The sequence below is a fragment of the Myotis davidii genome, unplaced genomic scaffold, assembly GCF_000327345.1.
Source record: "Myotis davidii unplaced genomic scaffold, ASM32734v1 scaffold399, whole genome shotgun sequence".
NCBI lineage: Eukaryota > Metazoa > Chordata > Mammalia > Chiroptera > Vespertilionidae > Myotis > Myotis davidii.
The window spans coordinates 366007-386499 of record NW_006292094.1 but is presented as its reverse complement, the minus strand read 5'-3'; the positions used below and the strand labels follow the sequence as shown (position 1 = coordinate 386499).

The 20493-nt window shown below is 57.0% G+C and overlaps 1 protein-coding gene across 2 annotated transcripts in view; it reads right to left on the bottom strand.

Annotated features, from left to right (window-relative positions):
- Positions 1-1222: 1222 nt before the first annotated feature.
- The window catches only part of DOCK2 (dedicator of cytokinesis 2), a 365121-nt gene continuing 345850 nt past the window's right edge, over positions 1223-20493 (bottom strand). The window contains exons 42-53 of one of the 2 annotated variants that reach the window (XM_015565082.1): positions 19902-19983; positions 18416-18500; positions 17561-17647; positions 12564-12740; positions 11119-11202; positions 7906-8043; positions 6543-6670; positions 5586-5760; positions 4434-4554; positions 4059-4121; positions 2938-3089; positions 1223-1741 (exon numbers count right to left, since the gene is read on the bottom strand). In XM_015565082.1, coding sequence (XP_015420568.1) covers positions 1682-1741; positions 2938-3089; positions 4059-4121; positions 4434-4554; positions 5586-5760; positions 6543-6670; positions 7906-8043; positions 11119-11202; positions 12564-12740; positions 17561-17647; positions 18416-18500; positions 19902-19983 — 1352 coding nt within the window. In that variant the 3' untranslated portion in view covers positions 1223-1681. The remainder of the gene's footprint in view (positions 1742-2937; positions 3090-4058; positions 4122-4433; positions 4555-5585; positions 5761-6542; positions 6671-7905; positions 8044-11118; positions 11203-12563; positions 12741-17560; positions 17648-18415; positions 18501-19901; positions 19984-20493) is intronic. The other variant, XM_006765379.2, reaches the window with a different exon arrangement.

The window sequence follows — 20493 nt, the reverse complement described above, 5'->3', positions numbered from 1 at the left end:
GAGAAAAGTCAACTTCCATCTGGCCGCCCACTTACCGAGTCTGCGATCTAGGTCACCTCTGCCTCTGGGCCTCAGTTTCTTCATGTGGGTAATAGACCCCCTCCGAGGGCTGCTGTCAGGATGTAGGAAGTTAACTCTTGCCGTGTCCATATACTGAGCTGGGGCAGTCCGGGCGGAATGAACCCGAGCTGTAGTCAGGATGCTCCCCCCACTCATCACCCTCTTGAGGCTCTCCCGCACCATCATCATGATGCTCCCCCCTCACCATCATCATCATGATGCTCCCCCCGCACCATCATCATCATGATGCTCCCCCCGCACCATCATCATCACTATGCTCCCCCCTCCCCATCATCATCATGATGCTCCCCCCGCACCATCATCATCACTATGCTCCCCCCTCCCCATCATCATCATGATGCTCCCCCCGCACCATCATCATCACTATGCTCCCCCCTCCCCATCATCATCATGATGCTCCCCCCGCACCATCATCATCACTATGCTCCCCCCTCCCCATCATCATCATGATGCTCCCCCCGCACCATCATCATCACTATGCTCCCCCCTCCCCATCATCATCATGATGCTCCCCCCTCACCATCATCATGATGCTCCCTCCTCACCATCCCCAAGGACTAGGGCTCTCAGAGGGGAGCATCCACCCCAGGTCTCTCAATGGCTTGAGCTCTGAACCCCACGTTGCCATGCACCAAAGATCCACCCTGCAGGCCCGGGCAGGCGCAGAGGTGGCCTTCCCGTTCCCTCTTCCTTCCCTGGAGGAGCCCCTCACCTCCCTGGGGCCTCACCTCAGGGTCCCTGCAAGAAAAGCCACTACTTCTGACCTGGTGATGGACCCAAAGGCAGGGCCCTCCGTCCAGAGGACCTCAGCCCCCTTTCCCTAAAGCTCATGCATTTGGTTGGATGGTGTTGCCATCTCTGTCCAGAAGGGAGAAAGGCACATGAAACTCTCCACGGTGCAGACCCCACGAGGAAGATTCTGGAAGACTATTCTGGTGTCCCTGTACCCAGCATTCAGCGCCTCAGGTCCGGAGGCACGGAGAAGATGCCCGGGGTGGCGGGAACGAGGTGGGCAACTTTGCCTCTAGGATGGGCTGGGGCCAGGCCCCTTCACATGGCGGCAGGCCCCGGCCTTCCCGCCTCCCCTGGCCTCCGGGAGCCACGGCCGTGCTGGGCTCAGGGATTCAGCCAGATTCAGAAGTACGCAATGGAACCACTTTTATTGCCAGAAAGAAATAGCAACACTTTGGAGACGATCAGCTGGAAAAAAGACTGGGTGTTGTCATTAAAAATGTCAAGTACAAAACTGTTAACCAAAAATAAAATAAAAGCGTATTTAAAAGGCTTTTCTATGAAGGACGCGGGCTTAGAAATGAGCCAGGACCAGGGCTCCTGCACCGGCGAGCCAGGCTGTGGAAGGATGTGCCTGGGATGCTGGAGGGCGGAACGGAGAGGCAGCCGGACCCGTGGTGTCCTCACCCCCCTCCCCACCCCGAGCCGGTGTCTGTCACCAGAAGCTCTGGGCCGGGTCAGCCGCTCCCTCCGTCCGAGTGAAGGCCCATCGGAGGTCTCCCTGCTCCTGAGACATCCGTGTCCTGAGCTCGCTTCTTCTGGAAGCTCCTCTCTGGCCCGAGCTCAGTCCTGGGCGGGCAGGCACGTTTCACAGGTCAGGAGGCAGGTCATGGGTCTGCTTGCCGTCCTCGGAAGACTTGCTGGCCAGCTGTGTGGGAGAAGGAACAGCACCCCCAAGATGGGATCTCACGGGCACCCCATCCTGAGGGCCCCTAAGCAGACCCCTGCCCAGAGCCCAGTGAGCGTGGCCCCGGCCCTGAGTGTGGCCACACAGCGGTGAGAGCACAGGCTTCGCTACTTCACGGACAGAGAGCTGGTGGGAGCTGTGACCCCCAGGGAGAGGGCAGGGGGTTGGCAGGGGCCTGCTCGCTGCACGCAGTGAACTTGACGCTGTTACAGAAGCAGAGCTCCCGTTTAAAGTGCCAGTGGCTCCTTCTGTATCCCGAGGGAAGGCCGCTGAGGAACGGCCGCAGATGCACTTGAATAGTTGGGGCTCGGAAACGAAATTCTAATGACTAGGATTTTGTAATGTAAGTTGAATAGGAAACTTCCCTCAGACTCTTCCAAAGCCAGCTGCCTGATGGGGCCTGACGGGCACACCCAAGGGCAGTCTGGGCGAAGGACAGTGTGGGTTCCGAGACCTGGGGCCTGCACACCCCTGGGCACAACCCGCAGCCCCGCTGGGGTCAGTGCTGCTCAGAGGAGTGACCAGGGCCCTTGGAGCCTGACCCTGCCTCCCGGTGACCACACATGTGCACGCACACACACACACACACACACGCACACATACACACTCACTCTCACACACACACACACACTCATATACACGCACACATACACACACACACACATGCACACACACGCGCACACTCACACACACACGCACACATACACATTCTCACACACACACACACTCATACACACGCACACATACACACTCATTCTCACACACACACATGCGCGCACATACACATGCACACACACAATCACATGCGCACACACACACTCATTCTCACACACACACTCATACTCATACACACGCACACATACACACTCATTCTCACACACACACTGATACTCATACACACGCACAGATACACACTCATTCTCACACACACACTGATACTCATACACACGCACAGATACACACTCATTCTCACACACACACTGATACTCATACACACGCACAGATACACACTCATTCTCACACACAGACATGCACACACACACGTACACATACACACACACGCACACACTCACACTCACACACGCACACACCATTTCTCCTCTCTGTTGCCTCTTCCCTCCCGCCTGCATCCCGGCTTCCACCGTCTGGGTCCGCACCATCGTCTTGAAGAACTGGTTCACTTTCTTCCGTTTGAGCGTCTTCTTGTCATGCTTGTCGCCTTCCGAGAAAGGGAGGAAGGTCTGGCTGAGGCGGGGGGACCGGCTGCCATCCTCTGTCCCGGGCACAGCGGCCACCGAGAGAGTGAAGGCTGGAGGGAGAGGGAGAGGGAGAGCAGGAGTGAGTGGCAGGTGGGGGGCACGGCCCAGGGGCAGGCGGGTGACGGGTGGCAGGTGGGGGGCAGGCAGGGCACAGAATCAGGGGAGGACAGGTCTCAGCTGGGCAGGGGCGGCGGCCGTGTCCTCTGCGTGAGGCTGCCCAGCCCCTGGACAGAGAAGGGCCTGCCTCCGGGCCCACGAACCCTACTCCCAGGGCCTCTGGGCTGGCCGCGGGGGGCTGGCCGCGGGGATATGCCGCCGACTTCCTCAGGGACATGCCCTTCCCCTTCCAACACCGGGAGCCTGGCTTTCTCCTTTCCCGGAGGCAGGGCCAATGGGGACAGCCGGTGTGACACCTGCTCAGAGTCACGCAGGCCAGAGCAATCAGCTACCTTCTGACCCTCGGCTTTGGCATCAGCCAAATGGGGGTGAGAGCACAGCCTCCCAGAGTGCTGTGCGGCCCAGGGCTGGTGCCCAGGCAGACCCCTCCTTGTAGGGCTCTCCTGCGGGTCGGGGGCAGTGGTGGGGCGGCCCCAGGGCACAGGCCTGAGTGTGAACCCGGCCTCCGCATGACTAGCCCGTGACAGGCAGGGGCGTGGCGTTCTCAGTGCCTCCGTTTCCTCATCCTCATGGTGGGGCTACTGGCACCAGGCACTCCTCAGGTGGGCGCGGAGGCGGAAATGAAATAGTGGGAGAAGCAGTGAGCACAGCGCCGGGCACCGGTCGGCACTGGGGAACAGCAGGCGTCTTGGCCGAGGCCCCCCTGCCCTGCCGTGTCTGGGGGCAGCACCGGCCTGTCCTGCTCCTCTCTGCCCTAGCCCCTGGCACAGGCAGCCTGGCATAGAGTGGCCGATGCTAGAGACTGCTGCGTGCCAGAGGGCGTGCTCTTAGGCATGCCACGTGACCAGCTAGGGCCTCAGGGTCCCCTCTATGAATGAAAGGGTCGTCTAGGTGCTGCTAACCTCGCCGGACAGTGAATGGGTGCCGGGGAGGCACGCAGCATCCGCGCATCAAACACTCGTCACCTGCAAGAGGCGGGGGTGAGTTCCAGGTCCCCACAGACAACACGGGGCTCAAGGACCCGCTGCTGGTGCCTGGGGAGGCCCGGCTCGCTGAGAAAGCAGGGCCACCGGGTGCAATGAACGCTTTCCCAGGGAACCCTGAGCCCGGTGACCGCCGGCCTCCGCCCCGGCACCTGGTGGAGCTTGCAGGGTGGGGAGCAGCTCAGAGGACAGGGCGCAGGGCCCATTTTGCTGTGTAGACACCCATCCTCCACCCCCAGGCCGGTGGCCCGGACCTTCTCCACACGCCCGCGCTGGTGGTGGCAGGGTGCATACCTGGGATGATGGGCATGGACTGGCTGGCAAAACTCATCTGAGAGAGGACGGAGGCCCTGGGGGGGACGGCCGCATGCTCCGAGAGGTTGGTGTCACTCATGAACTCGTGCTTCCTGGAGAGCTGAACACACACACACGCACACATACCACAGGCACTCAGCATGAGGCAGCTCTGGGCTGGAAAGTTAGTGACAAGGGCTCGGCCAGGCTTCTGTGGCCCCGCTCCAGGTTCATTTATTCTGTGTTGCATCATCCCGTGCCCGCGTGTGGTACATACGCACAGGCTGCACACTATACAGCTCCCAGGCGGGGGTGGGGGTGGCGTGTGGCATTCATTTAGACCAGTGGTTCTCAACCTTCCTAATGCCACGACCCTTTAATACAGTTCCTCATGTTGTGGTGACCCCCAACCATAAAATTATTTTCGTTGCTACTTCATAACTGTAATGTTGCTACTGTTATGAATCGAAATGTCAATATCTGATAGGCAGGATGTATTTTCATTGTTACAGATTGAATATAATTAAAGCATAGTGATTAATCACAAAAATAATATGTAATTATATATGTGTTTTCCAATGGTCTTAGGCGACCCCTGTGAAAGCGTCGTTTGACCCCCAAAGGGGTCGCGACTCACAGGTTGAGAACCACTGATTTAGACTACCATGTGAATGACTCCACCTGGAACTGTGAAACACAGGAATCTTATTGCCACCTCTGCAGGCAGGAGCCACCTCTGGCTGGGCTCCCGCTGCCCTGGAGGAACCCAGCGGGGTCAGCAGTTAGAGCAGCCCGGAGCCAGGGGCCAGAGGGCAGGAGAGGTAGAAACACCGGGCCCAGCACAGGAGGGCCGCTCTCCCTTCAGTGGGTGAAGCAGGCACTTCTCCCGGCCTCACAGAGCTGCTTGTGATGGCAGAAAAGACACCCAGGCCGGAGCCCGGCGGCCTGGGTTCAAATCCCGGCTCCGCTGTGTCCAGGCTGCATGGCACCGGCCAGCGCTTCACCTCCCTGTCCTCAGACGCCGCCTGCGTAACACCCACCTCACGGCAAAAGTGAGGCTTGAGTGGGGCTGTGTCTGGGAGCCCCGGGGACAGTGCCGGCGCACAGTAGGTTTGCTATGGTGGTGCTCAGGCAGCCTGCCTCGACGCTCACCCTCTTGAGGTCCGACTCAGCCGCTGCCTTCTCGTCGGCAAACACCACGCTGCTCCGCTTGGCCCGCTTCTTGGACCTGCGCAGCTTGACCTCGGGCAGCGTGCTCCCCGGCGGGGAGATGGGCTCCACCGGCTCCGCTTTCTGCGCCCTGGGGGGCGGCAGTTCCAGGTCGAAGCTGAAGGGCGAGAGGGACAGCGTGGCCACTGCCTTTAGAGCCCCCGCGGAACCGCCTCCCAGGGACCCAGGCTGACTGGGCTGTCGCCACAGGCCGGGAGGGAGACAGCTGACCTGGCAGAGCTTGGGGAGCCACTTGCCTAAGTGGCAAACTTTCAAAATACAAAGCGAGTCTGGTGGTGAGAAGAGGAAATCGATGGGAGATAGGGGTCTGGATTCAAATTCAGGCACTGCCACGTTTTAGCTGAAGGACTTTGGGCAAATCACTCAGCCTCTCTGAGCCATTATTTCCTTTTCAGGAAACAGGGTGTTGGTGGTAACCTTGTGAGAGACGGCGATGAGGTCTGAGGACCCCTCAGCACACCTTTGGCCCGTGGAGAGCGCTGGGTTCACAGTGTCTGTCATCAGAGTCGCTGAGTAGGGCCTGATGAGCCTAAGGCCAGGACGGTGGAGGGGAGGGGCCTGGCAGAGCTATGGGGAGTGCAGGCGGGGCCTCCGTGGTGGGGAGTTGGGAGACGATTCCAGACCCAGGCGGGCTCTGTGGGTCGCTCTGTGGGTTGTGGGCAGGTGGGTCCTGCAGGACCTTCAGGAACAGCCCCCTTGCCTCTCGGGCCTCTAATGCCCCTTTGATGGAGGCCGTAGGATGGCAGCCTCACAGGGTGGGGAAGGCTTTTGGAGGGAAGAGCAGGAAGGTGGAGGAAGGGCAGCGCTGGGGCAGGAGCATGGTGGGGGCTGGTCCAGGGCTCAGGGGGGCCCAGGGTGCCATCTGGGGCAGGCACTGACCTCTCGGAGGTGGTCTTGCTGGGGGTGCTGCAGTCAGAGTTCATGGACGCCATGGAGATGATGGACATCTGCCGGTAGGAGCGCAGCATGGACCGGGGGCGGCCCACTCGCCTGTCCTCAAAGTCAGGCTGCGGGGGAGAAGGGACGGTTAAAGCCTGGCCCACAGGTCGCTGGGAGCTGGGGTACCTGCCCCCCCTCCCCCCCCCCCCCCCCGCCCATCCTCCAGCTGGGCGGGGAGCTGGGTGGTAGAGTGGGGCGGAACAACTCCCTGGCTGGTGGGGCTGAGGGGCTGGCTGGATAAGGAATTGGCCAGGGCTCAGGGGAGGTGACTCTAAGTCCTTGCAATTTCCCCAGTGACAGGAGTGTCTTTGTTATTTATGGTGGCCCTTTATGCTAATGAGAAGATTCTGGAAGGGGCAGGCCAGGCCAGAAAGACCAAGGATGTGATGATAGGGCTGGAGCCAGAGTCCCTGGAGGGATGGGGGCTGGAGATGGATTCCAATCCTGTGACCAATGATTCACCCAGTCATGTCTGTGTAACAAAAGGGCAATAAAAACTCAGGCCACTTGGGCTCAGGTGAGCTTTCCTGGAGGCCGCCTGCATCCAGGGGCCGGCAGGTAGGCAGTGTGCTTGGGACCTCCCCAGACCTCACCCTATGGCTGGTCCGGATGTGGGAGGGGAGTCTGTGGACGTCACCCTTGACCTGAGAAAGCTGACCTGCTCTGACAGCATCAGCACTGCCCTGACTCATGGAGCCACTATGGCACCAGGAGACAGGAGACCCGAGAACCCTCGGCGCCCCTCCGGTCACTCACTGCCCGTCTGGGCCTCAGCTTTCCCATCTGGGCTGACGTTTGATGACCCCACCTTCTGGGGAAGAGGATGAAGGTGCTCCTGTGAGTACCAGGCCAATGGCCTCTTTAGTCCATGGAGCTCATGAGTGGCCGGAAGCACTGGCTTTGGAGCCCAGTGGAGCCAGGCGTGAATTCTGACCTGCCCTCACGCGCTAGGCAGCCTCTGGCAAGTCACTACCACCCCTGACCCTCCAGAAGGGAATGGGGTTAAATCACTCCTGCCTCACAGACACACAGTGAGGACTGCGTGACCTACCACATGTCCCATGCTTAGATCAGACAAGGCACATAGTAGGTGCTTCATCCGTGTAGCTTTTAAGACTAGCACAGCCCCTTCAGTTCCCACTTTGTAAGTGGTGTTTGTCTGGGGGTGACTTCTGAGGGGTCAAGTTCACAGGGAGGTTCCCTTGAATCCTCAGCTCAGGCATCGGGGCCCTCGGGTCCTTCTCCTCAGGTCCCATCCTCCTCCCCATCCCCACCTCTCCCCTCCCCCCAGAGACCCCCGTACCATCTCTCGGACACCATACTCCTTCTCCACCTTCACTTTCAGGTTCTTGAAACACTCCTCCATCCGGTCGTGGAAGGGCCGCAGGTTCTCGGACACCCGCTTCTCGTGGATCTTAATCCCAGCTCCCAGGAAGGGGATCTGGAGAGGAGTGGTGGCCAGTGAGCTGGGTGCCGGAGGCCTCGCCCCGCTGAGAGTATGTCCGGGGTGTTCCGGTCCCCGAGACCTTCTCACAGGGTCAGGGGCCCTGGGAAACAGAAAGCTGCAGCCTTGGGGTTTGCTCTGGACTCTGGACGGGGAGGGAGAGCAGCAGCGGCCATGCCCAACAGGAGGGCTGGAGCCCCCACCCTCCAAGGGATCTTTGGAAAGTCTCTGCCGAGTGGCATCTGGGCGGGGGCGTGTGGGACCAGAGGAGAGGAAACCGTTGCTTTGACTCAACACCTCGTCCAGGAAGTTCTGGGCGATGCCCATAGACAGGGGACTTAAAGAAGGGATGGAGGAGACGAGGGCGGAGATGGCGGATGTGGGATGTGAGGGAATTAAGTTCCCACTGATCAACAAGGGAGGACGCTAGGTCCTGTCCGAGGGGTAGAGGTAAAGACCACAGCCGGGCCACAGAGCCACTGTGAGCAGGGGTAGCCGAGAGGATCCTGGCCTCGGGGCAGCAGAACGAGGGTGTGAAAAGGCAGAATACAGGTTAATTTGGAGAAAAAAGGACATGTTTCCATGACTGGTGACATAAAGACATTTCTGTCTCTCTGTCTCTGCCTCTCTCTCTCTCTCTCTCTCACGTCTCCCCGAAACAGTGAGGCAAAGGGGAAACGAAGCCTCAGTGAAGGTAGAGACCTGCCAACCTGCCCCAGCGTGTCAGGGGAAGGATGGAGGACGGTCCTGACCTGGAGCAGGGACGGAGCTGTGGCCGGAAGGAGCCATCTGCCCTTGGGAAACCAGGAGGGGCTCAGGGATTGGAGGCACCTGGGACCCAGAAAAGCGCAGGGGACGAGAGGCCGAGCACAGGGGTGGAGAGGCTGAGACAGGAGCAGCGAGAGCTGACAGTCTCTAATTATCTCTAATTAGGAGGTAGAGGCCCGATTGGTCCAGCTGTGTTCCTGTGGCCCCGCACACAGGAGGGACTCCATGATATAAACGAAGAGTGAGGGGAATGAATGGGCCTGGAGGAGCTCCTTTGCTGTGTGTGATAATGCAAAAGGGCTGCCTTCCCCCTGAGGGTAGGTGCCATGGTCAGGGTGCTGGACTCTGGATGGGAGGTACACTGCCCAGGGCAACCCCCTTTTCCTGGCTGACTGGGTCTCTGTAACATAGTGACCAGGTGAGTGGGGACCAGGTAGGGAGAGGGTGGCCACTAGGGGGCGCTGGCTGAAAGGGGCCTAGCTAACAGCTTTTCTTTTCTTTTCTCCGCCCGCCCCCCTCCTCCCCCAGCTAAGGGCTTTTAGAAGCCATCTACTATATGCTTTCAAAGTCTCCTTTGTAGTGCCTCTCCATTAGCTAACATTTCCTTCTGTGCTGTGAGTCTGAGCTCCAGGCTTTGGGTGGTGGACACAGCACTGAGAATCCATTACCAGGTGATAAATGGTGCCCGGTGGAGAGACCCCGGGCAGGGATGAGGATTGAGGATGACCCCAACAACCAAACAGATTAGTGTGACATGTTAGTACTCTGGGGCACCCAGAATCATCAGAAGAAGGAAACCAAATCAAAGCCTGGCCTTCCTGCTTCCCGTGTTGCATGCGGTGGGGGCGGGGGAGGAGAAAGGGGGAATATGGTTGTGAGTGAAAAAGGCATGAGACCTCGGAAAGAAGGCTGGGGCCTTGGGGGAGTTGGGTTTCACAGGTGGCACAGGTAAGGATGGAGAGAAAATTCCAGACACACAAATGCGTTCCGGGGAGCACGTCTGTGCAGCGCCTGGGTTCGCCCCTTTCCAAGCCTCACTTTGCATACGGCAGAGGCAGAGAAGGACCTGAATCAGGAATCGTCATTTTAAGAAAAGAGGCTGCACCCAGTGCGCCGTGCTCCCTGATTTCCCTAGAGTAGCAAACACTCCCCTCCCCTCCCCGCCACAATAGCTCCTGTTGTTTGCCTGGCAATGGGTAAGGAGGGAGGGAGGACTGGCAGCCGCTGCCCCTGACCCTGGGCTTGCTGTCCTCCAGCTCCTGCCCTCAGAGCACAGCCCCCTCCACAGTGTGCCTGGTGGTGGGTGGGTGGCCCCTGAGAGCAGAGGTGTTGTGAGGTGGGCGGTGGGGGCGGGGGGGGGCTGCATCAGGCCTGGAGGAGCCTGGTCCTTTAAAGTGTGTGTTGGGGGAGTGTCTGGTGGATTGTTCCTTCTCTAGCGGGGAGAGAGAAGGGGGAGAAAACCCAGGAGAGAGAGAAAGGAGGGGAGCATGTGGAGAGGAAGAAGAGAAAGGAGTAAGATGAGGGGTGGAGAGGAGTAAGATGGGGTGCACAGAGAGAAGTAAGATGGGGGTGCAGAGGAGGTAAAAGATGGAGTGGGGAGGGACAGAAGCACAGAACCTCTGAGAAAGAGAGAGAGAGAGAGAGAGAGAGAGAGAGAGAGAGAGAGAACAGAAAGAGAGTCAGAGGAGGCAGAGTGTGGAGGCAGGTAGAGGTGCCAGGCGGAAGGGACATAGGGGAGGGGAGGGGACCGCAGGGCGGGCAGGCAGTGGGAGGATGCGCCTTCCCAGTCCCCTGGCTGGGCTCTGGAGGCTAAGCAGCTTGTGCAGAGTGAAGGCCCTTTGACGGAAAACCAAGCAAAGGCCTCAGTTATTCCCCAAACCGGATGTCCATCTGAGCATTATCTGCAACAGACTAGGTCAGCCTCAGGAGGGGGTGTGGGGCGGAGCCTCTTTTATCTGATTGCCATGTGCGGGCTGTGGGGGAAGGTGGCGGTGGGTGTGGGGGCCTGGCTTTTATTTCAGTCCCGCTGGGAGAAGCTGCCCCTGACTTCAAGAGCCCATAAAGCAGTCTTAGCGACAGGCAGCACGACGTCCTCGCCCGGTCCCTGTGCAGCACCCCAGGGTGCGGTGGCCCAAATCCAGGCTCTGAGGGGGCCTGCTCAGGTGAGATATAGCGTCAGAAGAAGGGCCGAAAGCCAGAGGACAGGAGGACAGGTGCCGCCAGGCCGGGCAGCGGCTGGCTGAGGCCTATACGGGAGGGGCTGGGAGGGCAGAGGCAGGGCGGCTCCCGTCAGCTCCGCTTTACCTGCCACGCGATCAGGTCCTTGAGGCGGGTCAGCTTGTCCAGGTCCTCGGGGTGGTCCCTGGTGTAGTCCTCCGTGAAGAAGGCCTGGGGGGGACAGATGGGAGTTTGGGGGTTTCTGCTCACTTGGTGTGGGCCCTTGACCCATGTCCCCGGCACCGACAGAGGATTCCACGGGAGAGGGCCAGCAGCGAGGCCACAGGTATTGATGGGGCAGAGACCTATAGTGACCGACACTATTTTCCCTTCTTGGAGGCTCAGGTCAGCACTCATGGGAATGGGCCACAGACCGCAGGAGAGTAGTTCTCAAAGTGGGGTCCCTGGATCAGCAGCAGCAAATCACCCATCACCCGGGAACTTGTCAGAGATGCCAATTATTGGGCCCCACCCAGACCTACTGCATCAGAACCTGGGGGGTGGGGCACCCAGGTTAGTTACAAAGCTCTGCAAGGATCTGACTCACGTTTACTTTCGAGAGCAGCTCACCTCACCACCTCCCTCCTGGTGTGTGAACCTGGCACCCCCAGCTCTCTCCGGGCTCATGTCCTCTAGGTGTCACACACATGGGCACACACAGCAGCCCTCCAGGCTGAGCGAAGGCATGCCAGTGGGGACTCTATGGGGGACTGAGGGTGGCTGGAAGGACTGTCGGGTTAGCAACTGGAATTTCTCTGAATGAAATTACTGTGTTGCATTCTTAGTCTCACATCAGTGAATGGCATGGAAAGATACTAGGGAGTTCACTGTGAGGTCCCCTAGGAGGAGGAGGCCACTTCCCCCCAGTGTCTCCTACAATGTAAGGTGTGACACAAGTGAGGACTTTCCATTCCATTTCATTACCAGGAAAGCTACGTCCCACTCCTGAGAAGTTGGTATTTTCCCCAGTGAATACTGTGACTCATATATCTGATGGCTTTGCCCTTTTTGCTCTGGACACCAGGAAGCTAAAAAAAAAAATCGGTGGCTCCCATGTGTGGGGATTTCTGGAGGGACCTTGGGCCTGGCTATCTGAGTTGTGATTCTCCTTTTGGAATTGACCTTCCATCCTGTCTGTATTGTCACAGATTCTGGGTTTCATTTCTTTCCCTTTTAGAAGATATTTGCAGTCACGGACTTGGATTCATGGCTCCTCCACTTCAGTGGCCTGGCTTACGGTCACCTGGTCCTCCCAGAACCCTTTCCTGGCCTGAGGCACCTGGATGTGACCAGTGGCCGAAGGGGCCCTGTGAGCCCTTCCCCTTCCAGCCACAGCACAGTGCGGCACTGAGTGTAGGGAGATGAGAGGGAGGCTGTGGAGCCTCTGGGAGGTGAATGGGTTCCCACCAGGCTGAGGGGTCCCTTTAGGGGCAAACGGCTAGAGTAAGATGAGCGACATGCAGCTGTGTCTGCCCCCCAGGCCCCAGCCACTGCTGTGACCCCCACGGCGGCCGGGACAACAGAGTCCTCACCTTCTCGTATTTGGCGAACCCGCCCATGACGGCGGGGTCCACGATCCCGTTGAGCAGCATGGACAGCGGGTTAATGGGGAGGCTCTCATCACTCTGGTACTGGTTGATCATCATCAGGATCTTCTCATTGGCTGTGGACATGGTTTCGATGGCGTTCTCCAGGGGGCTGATGGTGGTCTGTTGCAAGTGGGATCAGCAGAAAGAGAGGGCCTTAGCAGGGCCTTTAAAAACAGATCTCGGCCTATGGACCAGGAGGCCAGGGTTCTCTATTCCTGGTCAGGGCACATGCCAGGGTTGTGGGCTTGATCCCCAGTGTGGGGCGTGCAGGAGGCCGATCAATGATTCTCCCTCATCACTGATGTTTCTATCTCTCTCTCCCTCTCCCTTCCTCTCTGAAATAAATAATAAAATGAAATAAATTAAAAAACAAAAAAAGACAAAGAAAAACAAGACAAGCTCGCCGGTAGGTATTGATTTCACTGGGGGCTGGAATTCAAATGAGGCGACGCTTCCGGAGGGGCCGCGGAGGCCCTGTAATTAGTGGCTCTGGGCTGTCGGCTGTCTGGAGAGAGACAGCGTCCTGTGTTGTAAGAAGGGATTTCCCTGGGGAGGTGAGGAGACCCCAGGCCTTTGCTGGGGTTTCAGAGGCTGGATGTGCCCTTCCTTCTTATTACCTGGAGAACAGCTCTGTAATCCAACCCATCTGGCATTGCTTGTGTACCTACTGTGTGTGAGTTGTCAGCAGGCAGACCAGAGCAGCGGGAGGCCTGATGCCCCAGCTTGGCCCAGCGTCAGTCCTAAAACTGGTCTCTGTCCCCAGGTGGATTCGGTTTAGTTGGGAAGATGACACTCATCGCCTCTCCAACACCCGTTAGAAAGCGATATATACAAGACACCCATCACATGCTAACTGCACAGTCAGGGTTCTCAAGAGCACGGAATCTGGAGGGAAAAACTGAGCGAGGGGCTGCAAACCTTTCCATAAAAGACCCAGACATCTGCAAGCCAGACATTCTCTGTCGCAAACAGTCAATTCTGTTACTATAGGAAAAGGCAGCTCCAGGCAACAGCAAAATTAATGCGCTGGTTGTTCCAATAAAACAACTCACAACAACAGGTGGCAGGTAGGGTCTCCCACAGGCCCCCGTGCGCTCGCCCTAGGCTACACTGAGTGCAGCCCTCACCCCTGCTGGCTGTTTTCCAGCTGTGTGACCCTGTGACCCTAGGCTTTCTGAGCTTTAGTGGACTCATTGGTAAAACAAGGCTGATGAAACCTGCTCGGAGAATAGCTGGTAGCTACTGCTCCTCCTTTGCGTAGGCGTGAGGACAGAGAGCAGCAGTGGTCCTCACCAGGGAGACTCCGTGGCGGGGGGGGGGGGGGGGGGGTGCCTCCCTGAGTCTGTAGCAAAGACTAGGGGAGGTAATATGACCTTTGACTCAGCAGAATTCTTCAAAAAATGTCGCCGTAGGTATTATGGCCATGGGGCATGTGGGAAGGACAGATCCAACCTCTAGAGCCATCTGGGACATCTTTTTAAACCATTTCCTTAAATCTCGGTGAAATCCCAGCCTCCCACACCTTTCTTCATTTGTTGTCATTTTTAAAGATGGTGCTGTCTGCAGCAAGGCGGCCCTGGGACCAGGTTCTCTCACTGGCACTGCCTCTTTCTGTCACACACACACACACACACACACACACACACACACACACACACACGTGAGCTGGAGCAGGATGCTATGTGCCTGCTCAGCGAGGCTGCACCCCTGCAGGGGCTGTGGAAGCCCCGTCCAGACTGGGCTCCAGGGAAAATCTGTCACCATGCGGGGAGGGCCCAGCGCCGCGCCCCGATCTCACAATAGCCTGGCGCGTCTGAAAGCAAAGACGTGAGGGAGAGTTATTAACCATGGGAAGTCCTGTTGATTGGCTTTCCGCCCCATTTCTCAAGCGACTTTTGAATCTCACCCCCCCACCAACCCCCCGCCGTCTTCAACCTCATTACAGCCTAGGGAGCCCAGAGTGAGGGTGACGGTGCCTCTGGCTTCTCACCCCCAACATCCATGTGACTGAGTGTGCAGTGCTCGGAGCAGTGCCACTGCATGCAACCTTGCCCCCCCTGCTGTAGGGGAGACTGAACTACCAGAGGGACACTCTTCGGGAGGTGAGAGCAGCCAAAGGACGAAGGGACATGAATTCCCTGTCATCAGGGGTGTTTCGCATTCTTCAGAGGTGTGTCACCCACATCCCTTTCTTAAATCAGACCCTCTTAGGACCCCAGGTGCTGCACGAGGCAGGCAATGCCATTGCATCCTACTTCTGCCCCTGATCACTCGGCAGCTCAAGTCCCACCTTTGGCCTCAGTTTCCTCCCGTGTAAAATAGTGGGATGGACAAGAACCAGGATCTGCAGGCCAGGCTGGGCCTGGCGAGGTCCTTGCAGACGGCACGGGAGGTCTAGTTGTAAAACTGACTTCAGCTGGAGAGGGGCTGCCGCCACATCCGCCAGCCCCTGCTGTTGGAATAGGGACTATCTCACCTATTGGCATTTTTCTCCTGGGCCATGAAGGTTTTTGAGCTTGTAGCTCATGACTGAATGACCCCTGGGCGGCTTTCCGCTCTGACATTCCATAGGTTTTCAGTCTCCGTTTTACAGACGATAGAAACGAAGGCCACGAGACACACTATGTTTGTCCAAAAACATGCAGCTTGTTAACCACAGTGTTGCATTTGTGTTCCTGACCCCAGGCCAAGGCTTGCTGTGAAGGGGGCATGTTCGCGGGGCCGAGAGCAAGAAAGAACCCTCCGTAAGCAGAACCCACACTCGAATCCCATCAGAAAACACCTCTCTGTACAAACAGTCCTGTCGTCATGACGATTCATGGAAGAAACAGCGGACAAGACATCAGTTCGGGGAATGCAAACGCCAATGCAGGGAAACGCACTCACTCAGCAGGCAGGAAGCTGGCGTCGGAGACGTGCTGACATTTGGGGTCACTCAGCCGGGAGGCTGCTACAGATAAATCCACTCCGGTCAACGTTTTGGAAGTTTTCCTAAACCTTCCCATCAGAAGCCATCAGGATAAAAGGAGCGAAACAAAAATGTTGACCAATCCTTTCCTGACTCCTGAGTCCGTAAGACAAGGAACCCAGTTCAGACGTGGCGGCGTCTGCATATTGATTGATGGGTATAGGTTTTCTGAACCAAGATTCTTGAGCAGCAGTTATGGGCCTGGGACTAGTCTTTGCATTGAGCAATATGGCAGGGAACAAAATAGACCAAAATTTGGCTTCCTGGAACTTATGTTAGTGTAGCACTTAGATCCTAATAGGGTATATTATATGTAATATTCTAGATATTAAAATCAACATGCAGCCACATTAGATGGTCTGTTAGGAGGCGGCAGGTGCTTTGAGGAGAAAGTCAGGGGGAGAAGAATGGGGGTGCCACAGGGCTCCCTCCGTTGCCCACCGTCACATGGGGTCACTGAAGGACAGGGGGCACCCTGCTGAGCGCCCCTGGAGGAAAAGGCACAGCAGGGCCATGGGGTGGCAGCTACAGATTGGCAGAGAGTTTCACATTCTTCACTCCAGATACGGGATTAATAATAGTATGTACTTCGCAGGGTTTTGTATTCGGGGAATAATGCGATAAAGCCTGACACAGGGCCTGGGACACTCGTCAAGCTTCGCCTGTGTCAGTCCGCCCCACGAGGAAGAGCACGAATGGTTTCTACCTTTCCAGGGCTCTCCTTATTGATGGGGCGGTATGGGGCACGCTGAGGAAGGAGGAGAGAGTGAATCCAGCCCAGGAACCTGAGGTGGAAGTCAAACCCTGCCTTACTTGCTAACCTCGAACAACCCACTAACGGTTTAGCACATCCTCAATGAATGTTTGCTGATCATCATTCTATTTCCCCCAAGGTCCAGGCTATGCCTGTGAAAAGGAGACCGGAGGGCCACTGGGCTGCTGGGGTTGGGTGGTCCCAAAGCTGATCATACAAGTAGCTGGAAAATACCAATCAGATCACGTCCCTCCTCTGCTCACGGTTCCAGGTCATTCAGTAGGAAAGCCAAAGTCCTGGCAATGGCCTGTAAAGTCCTACATGATCTGGTGTCCGCCTCCTCCTCCTCAGCCCTCACTGGTGCTGACCCAGACACAAGCATGCACTGGCCCAGGGCCTTTGCACTGCCATTCCCTCTGCTGGAAAGTCCTCCTCTTCGTATCTGCATGGGCCACTACCTGACTCCCTCCAGGCTTTCTCTGGTCACCTGATTTAAATAGCAATCTCTCCATCATCTCTCTCTTCCACGTTTCTCCATAATGGCTATCACCATTTGACACAGAATATATTGACTTTGATGTTTTAGTCTGTCTCCTGCACTAAAATGTAAGCTTTGTGGCAAAGTCTTCAGGTCTTAGAACAGTGCCTGGCTTGTGTTAGGTACGCATCAAAAATTTGTAGAATGAATAAGACATCCTGAATATGTGCCTACATTTCAGGTTTCCTCACCACCACTCTGACCCCCTTTTTGTGGGAGCAAAAAGATTCTTAGATGAGGATGTGAAGACCCTAAAGTGCATTGAGAAGTAAAATACATGCAATTTGCATAAGGGAGTTCAAAAATTAGCCTGGCTTCTGTGGGATTTCTTCTCTGTGAGCCTCATTTTATCCAGCTGTAAAATGGGTTCATCATGGGATTCTGCACATGCACCCTCAGGGGCTGCTGGGACAGGAGGATATGAGGGATATGAGGATATGAGGATATGGTTACCTCCCCTTGCATCCACCACAGGAGCCCCCCATTCACCAGCTTGCATTGCATCAGGTTTCATTTATGAGGAAAGGAAGCCACCTGATGCTTTAAGAAAGCTCCCAAAGCAGCTAATTTGGATGCTGCCTCAGGTCCCTTCCCGCACTGGAATTTCAGGACTCACAGGTGGCTTCAAACCAAAGCTCCTGGGGCTGGGAGAGGTGCACCCCGAAGGCCTGGGGACTCACCTGGGACATGTGGACCACCTCAAACCAGCGCAGGATCCCCGGAAGCTTGTACGCGGTCACGAAGGAGGTCCTCTCGATCCACATGGACTGTGCCGGGCAGGGGGTGACGAGGGAAGGAAAGCACCACTTAGGAAACCTGGGTACCACACCCGCTTCCCCGGATCCCTCCAGACCCGCAGGCCCCCCATCCACCCGAGTCCAGAATAACCATTGCAAGACCAGAAACACACTCTCACCTTCCCCTTAGGAATCCTTTCCCAGCGTGAAGTTTAAGTTTTCCCTGGATTTAGACCCCGTCAGTTTTAACTGGGGTTTCTGAAGGGTTTGAACCTTAAGGTAACATTGCGTGCACCCACCTGCCTTTCCTGGGGAAGGGCCACCGTGTGCACTCAATTCTCAAAGGGGCAGCAACTCCCCAAATATGAAGAGTCACAGCCCGAGGCCAAGAGCTGGAGGAGCCCTGAAGCCACCTCCTCATGCGGAGGCCGCAGCTGGGGAAACACCCAGGGGACGGCCGGGACTCACACCTCTGTGGCTTATAATTGGTGTTTCCTGGAGGGTTTGGCTTCACTGCCCCTGCCGAGCCTGAAGACCCTCCCTTCCGGATACGCCCCCGTGCCCTGTGCTTGAAAGGCCATCTCACTGAGGACCAAGGCCTATCTTGAAAGTGAAAAGACTAACAACCCCAATGGAAGGACCAGGGATGGTGTCGCTGTGTCGGTGGATGCTACTGGCTTTCCTTCCTTGGCTTTGGATCAAATCCCCTCCCATTCGGAGGTAGGCAGATGCATGCCCTGCTTGGCAAGGGGGCCCAGGGAATGGTCAGGGCTGCTGCGGGGGAGGGCAGGTACTCACGGCAAACTCGTTCTCGGGGTCGACCGTCCCCCTGCGCACCGGCCGGGAGTAGTGGAACCTTTGCACGTAGTTGGATTTGTAAAAGCTGCAAGACAGGAAGAGGCTGAGGCTCCCGGCAGCACGCCGGCCGCTGATACAGAGGCTGCCCGGAGCTGCCCCGTGCGGACCCTGACAGCAAGCGCGGGCCTGGCAGAGTCCGGGCTGCAATGTTTAGAGCCAGGCTTTCCTGGCCAGGTGATCAGAGAGTAGGCTGCTGTTGCGCCTTCATGAGGACAGGGCAGCCCTTGGGGTACCCCAGGAGTTGGAATTCCTGCATGAATGCACAGAGTCGCCTGGGTCGTCATTTCCTGTGACTGCTGGGAAGGACTGGACACACCTAGCCAATGTCCCAGGGGGATCTTCCAAAGATTTCTTTAGGGATCCCAGCCATCCTCCCAAATCACTTTTCCCGACTCTCTAGTGAGGTCCTGCCATCGGGGCCAGCAGGGCACAGTGCTAGCTGTACAGCTGTGGTCCCTGCCCATGGGTGCCTGACCGCAGGGACCAGGAGGCTGAGGTCCTGCTCAGCCATGTGAAGGGCAGGGCCCTTCTGCCTACAAGCACCTGTTTCCCACTGGTCCAGAGGGGAGGCCTTTTACTAAAGCATGTGGGGTGCTATATTGGGCTCCTGGGTCTCAGGGGGTGAGCTGGAAAGCTGGAAGGGGTGCAGCCTTGTGGCCTGCAGGGTCAGCAGAGCCCGTGCCTCATGGCTCATCACTGACCTTGCCATCTAGTGTTGAACAGACTGATACCTGCCTTCACGGGACTCCCTGGGATGTCCCTTTCCATAATCTGAACATGCCCACTGTCAGCATACAACCCAGCACACGCTGAAAGATGGCCCCTTGGGAGAAAGTGCCCAGCTGAGCACGCCCTCCCTGGACCCCTCCTTCGCACACGCACACTCACACATACACACACACACACACACACACACTCACCACTCATGCACACACACAATTACACACACACACACACACACTCACACACATATACACACACACAGTCACACACACACCCACTCTCACACACATATATACATACACTCATACACACACTCACACACATACACTCACACACACACACACTCACTCACACACATACACTCACACACACACACACACACACACACACACACACACTGTGGGATCCACCTGGCGACAGGTTCCACGTCCAGTCCAGTGAATCTCATCACTGCTTACTGAGGCTCTGCCTTGAGGCGAACCACATCCTCATTCCTGTCACTCACCTCTGGCTTCAGCCTTTTCAGCGGCAGGGCCCAGCTGGCTAATTGAGGGGGGTTGTGTGTTTCTCCTCCCAAGAGGAAGGGGAACAGGCTGGCTAAGACCAGAAAGGACCCAGAAGGGCCCTGGGGAGAAATCCTTGCCCCCAGCCCAGCTTGGGATTTCTTTCCCATTCCCGCCTTCCAGCGAGCTGCGGGTCTTACTTTATAATCTGGTCAGGCACCGGCTTATTCTTGAACCTGGGGTGTTCATCCAAGACAGGCTGGACAGTGAAACACTGGATGTCTGGGGTCCCCAAGTTAAGGTTCACAACACGTCCCTGGCCAGAGGGACAGTTCCAAGCAGAGCGGGTCCCTCTGAGACCTTCCTTCCAGACCAGCCCTCTGGGGCCCAGTTTTCTTTTCTTTTCTTTTATTTTATTGATTTTCCACAGAGAGGAAGGGAGAGAGATAGAGAGCTAGAAACATCGATGAGAGAAAAACGTCGATCAGCTGCCTCCTGCACATTCCCCATGGGGGACATGCCCGCAACCCAGGTACATGCCCTTGACCGGAATCAAACCTGGGACCTATCAGTCTGCAGGTCGACACTCTATCCACTGAGCCAAACCGGTTTCGGCTGGGGCCCAGTTTTCGTTGAAGGACCAACCTCGGGTTGCTGGCTGCCAACTAGGTCCTATTGACCAGTTCGCAGGCAGAGCTGCTGTCACTTGCAGCCCTGTCCCAGGGCTCCGCCCCTGCTGATGGTAAGTTAGTGGTGCTTAACCACATTCTCCATTGCTGTGCTCATGGCAGG